Source organism: Phodopus roborovskii, unplaced genomic scaffold (assembly GCF_943737965.1).
Source record: "Phodopus roborovskii unplaced genomic scaffold, PHOROB, whole genome shotgun sequence".
NCBI classification, from domain to species: Eukaryota; Metazoa; Chordata; class Mammalia; order Rodentia; family Cricetidae; genus Phodopus; species Phodopus roborovskii.
The window spans coordinates 24,607,244-24,610,745 of record NW_026126540.1 but is presented as its reverse complement, the minus strand read 5'-3'; the positions used below and the strand labels follow the sequence as shown (position 1 = coordinate 24,610,745).

General features: G+C 43.2%; 1 protein-coding gene across 1 annotated transcript; it reads left to right on the top strand.

Annotated features, from left to right (window-relative positions):
* Positions 1–1,769: 1,769 nt before the first annotated feature.
* Positions 1,770–2,604, top strand: LOC127233086 (small proline-rich protein 3). Its single transcript, XM_051199493.1, has one exon. The coding sequence runs from the start codon at positions 1,770–1,772 to the stop codon at positions 2,544–2,546; it is 777 nt and encodes a 258-aa protein (XP_051055450.1). The 3' UTR covers positions 2,547–2,604.
* Positions 2,605–3,502: the final 898 nt, after the last annotated feature.

The window sequence follows — 3,502 nt, the reverse complement described above, 5'->3', positions numbered from 1 at the left end:
AGAATTTTCTAACAGTCACTCTGTGGTGTTGATCTCGGCTGGTGACTCTTGACAACCTAAAGGTTTGTCCTCTTTATTTTCACTATAGATGTTTCACTTACCTCTCAAATTATGTAGGACTGGGGATCAGAAAAAGGGGGGTGATCTATAAAGAACAGCATTCAGCTAACAGGAAGCTGTGGGTGCAACAACAGGACCAGGCATCCTCTAATCTTGAGAATTGTCATCATCAAAGGCACTGCTCTATGTATTTGGGTGCTCAAATCTTAAAATCTTCTTTGTTCCATGAACCTATAATCCATCATGAATATATACAGGGTTTACTTGAAATAGTCAGGTTCTTGCTAGGATAAAAGAAGGAAGAAGACTTTGAATCTGGCAGAGGCCTTGGGTGGGAAGTCGCCATGGGTGAGCCTGTGTGAACAAGCATGTGAGAACACATGATAAACAAATGTAGAGGAAAAGTGTGAATTGGAGCTCAGATGTGACTCATGCAAGCATGAGGCAAGGTTCACAGGGACCCTTCCTATGAGAGTTCCTCTCTAGATATTTCTGCTCTACAATTCTCTGAAATGACAGAAAAGCTAGAGATTCTCAATCCTAGGCACTTACTGTTGGTTGGTTTGAGTTGTTATGCTTTATGGTCTATACATAGATTTTTTTTAAAAAAAAATAGAGGAAAAAATTATAAAAGGGCCCTAGTCATACAGACTAGAAAAAGTAATAAATTCAAGAGACTAGTGAAGAGGAAACAGTTTTTAATGTGCTATTCTGCAGAAGGGAATAACAGCAGAGAGAAAAGACAATGGTGTCCATGGTGTTTGACTAGTATAAGGCAAGATCTTGAGAAATCCCTGACCTTTCTTCCCATAGGCCAAGACTTGTCCACCTCACAAATATCCTGTACTTTTAGTTCAGGACATAGAGCCTTATATAATGAATAATCTGCAACTGGAGGCTGCACCATTTTCTGTTTGTGGGCTCAGTCACAAAGCAAACTGCCTGTAGCTATCTATCTTCCAGACAAGCAGCTACAACTGCCAGCCACAGAAGAATGGGCTCTAGTGTCTCCTGGGATCTGTAACTGACAAATGTGAAGTGTGCCTCATAACAAAATTGACTATAGCTGGGCAGTGGTGGCCCATGCCTTTAATTCCAGCACTGGGGAGGCAGAAGCAGAAGAATCTCTATGAGTTTGAGGTCAGCCGGGTCTGCAGAGGGAATTCCAGGACATCCAGAACTGTTTCACAATGAAAGCCTGTTTTGAAAAACTGAAGGAAGGAAGGAAGGAAGGAAGAAAGGAAGGAAGGAAGGAAGGAATGAAGAAAAAAAGGAATTGCCTATAACCATTTATTTCTTATACAGAGATTATCAAATTGCCTTTATCTTTTTTTTCCTTAAAAATAAGTAACAACTAGGCTGGAGAGATGGCTCAGGAGCTAAGAGCACTGGCTACTTTTTCAGAGTACTCGGATTCAAATACCAGCACTCATATGGCAGCTCACAACTGTCTGTGACTCCAGTTCCAGGGCATCCAATGCCCTCACACAGACATACATGCAGACAAAATACCAGTGTACATAAAATACAAATAAATAGTATAAAAAAATAAGTAACAACTATAAAAGCAAGCTATGATTTCCATCCAGCTCGGGGAAATAGAAATCTTTAATTCATAGGGAAAAGTAATGAAAAAAATGGGCTTCTACCAATTTCCTCAAAACTACCTAATCAGTTGTCCTGTCTCTAGGGTCAGCAGCCTTTGAAGAATGAGTTCTTACCAGCAGAAGCAGCCTTTTACCGCACCTCCTCAGCCTCAACAACATCAAGTGAAGCAACCTTGTGAGCCTCCATCACAAGGACAATTTGTTCCCATGACCACCACGGAGCCATGCTGTACAGATGTTCCACAACCAGGAAACACCAAGATTTCAGAGCCATGTAATACCAAAGTGCCTGAGCCAGGCAGCACAGTTGTCCTTGGGCCAGATTATACCACAATGCCTGGGCCATGCTCTACTAACAACCCTGAGCCAGATTATACCACAATGCCTGGGCCATGCCCTACCAACAACCCTGAGCCAGATTATACCACAATGCCTGGGCCGTGCTCTACCAACAACCCTCAGCCAGATTATACCACAATGCCTGGGCCATGCTCTACCAACAACCCTCAGCCAGATTATACCACAATGCCTGGGCCATGCTCTACCAACAACCCTCAGCCAGATTATACCACAATGCCTGGGCCATGCTCTACCAACATCCCTCAGCCAGATTATACCACAATGCCTGGGCCATGCTCTACCAACATCCCTCAGCCAGATTATACCACAATGCCTGGGCCATGCTCTACCAATGTCGCTGAACCTGTCTATGTAAACACCTCAGAGCCCAACTATACCAAAGTCCCTGATCAGGGCTACACTAAGGTACCTGGCCAGGGATATTCTAAGGTACCAGAGCCATGCCAGTCTAAGGTTACTGAGGTATACCCTACAAATGTCACTCCAGAACTAACTCAGCAAAAGATGAAGCAGAAGTAACATAGTCCTTAGCCAGCCATGTCATTGAAGAGCCAATCACTTGTTGCTGAACTCATTCCTGTCTGCTTATGTCTCCATTGTCTAGAGACATTGCTACCTGTAGCAATATTTTGCCACACTCTCTATTGTACCCTAAAAATGCATGCCATGGTGTGTTCCTCCATGCCCTCCAAGGTGTCTTTAGAGCCTCCGAGTTAAGCAGAAGGTCTCAGTGCTTTGAATACCCGTTGATTCCTCGGAGCTCATCTGAAGTAGAACTCTATGGGATTCTCTTTGAGAAAAAATGCATGTTTCCTGCTTTGCTCCATTAAATTTCTTTTATCTTCATTTTTGCCCCTGAATCATTCCCCTTCCTTTGCCTTGTGAATCAAGGCCTACATACTGATAAGAATCAGTATACATGTATTCTCATTAACTATGTCACAGTGGACTCCCAGGAGGTTGTGAGGACACATTAGGAGGTTTCCATGGAAGTGTGTCCGGATATTATTTACTGGCACTCAAAGCCTGTCACTTTGGAAAACTAGTTTGAACAAGGTCTTTCTTCTGTACTTGACTGAGCCAAACCTAGCCACTTTCTCTGCCCTAAGCTACTATCTCTCATCCTACTGTTCCTAGAAATCAAGATTCACTGTGCGCACTCCAATATCAATTTTTCTCTTTGTTCTCTAATTTTCCCTTTCAGTTAGCTCTGATATACATCATTCAGCTCTTTCCTTGTACATCTCTACACACTCTCATGACAAACTACACGAATTCTGCCCTCATTAACTCAGGCAATGTTCCCTTTCTCCAGACACCCAGCACATAAGAAGTCCAGCATTTGGGAACCTGGGAGAAAAGAATGCCTAGTGCATACCTTGGAGAGATTGGTTTCCCCTAGAGACAATGCTATTCTATGTCCTTGTCATGCAAACATGCATACCCTATGCCCTTCCTCTGCATACGCCACCCTC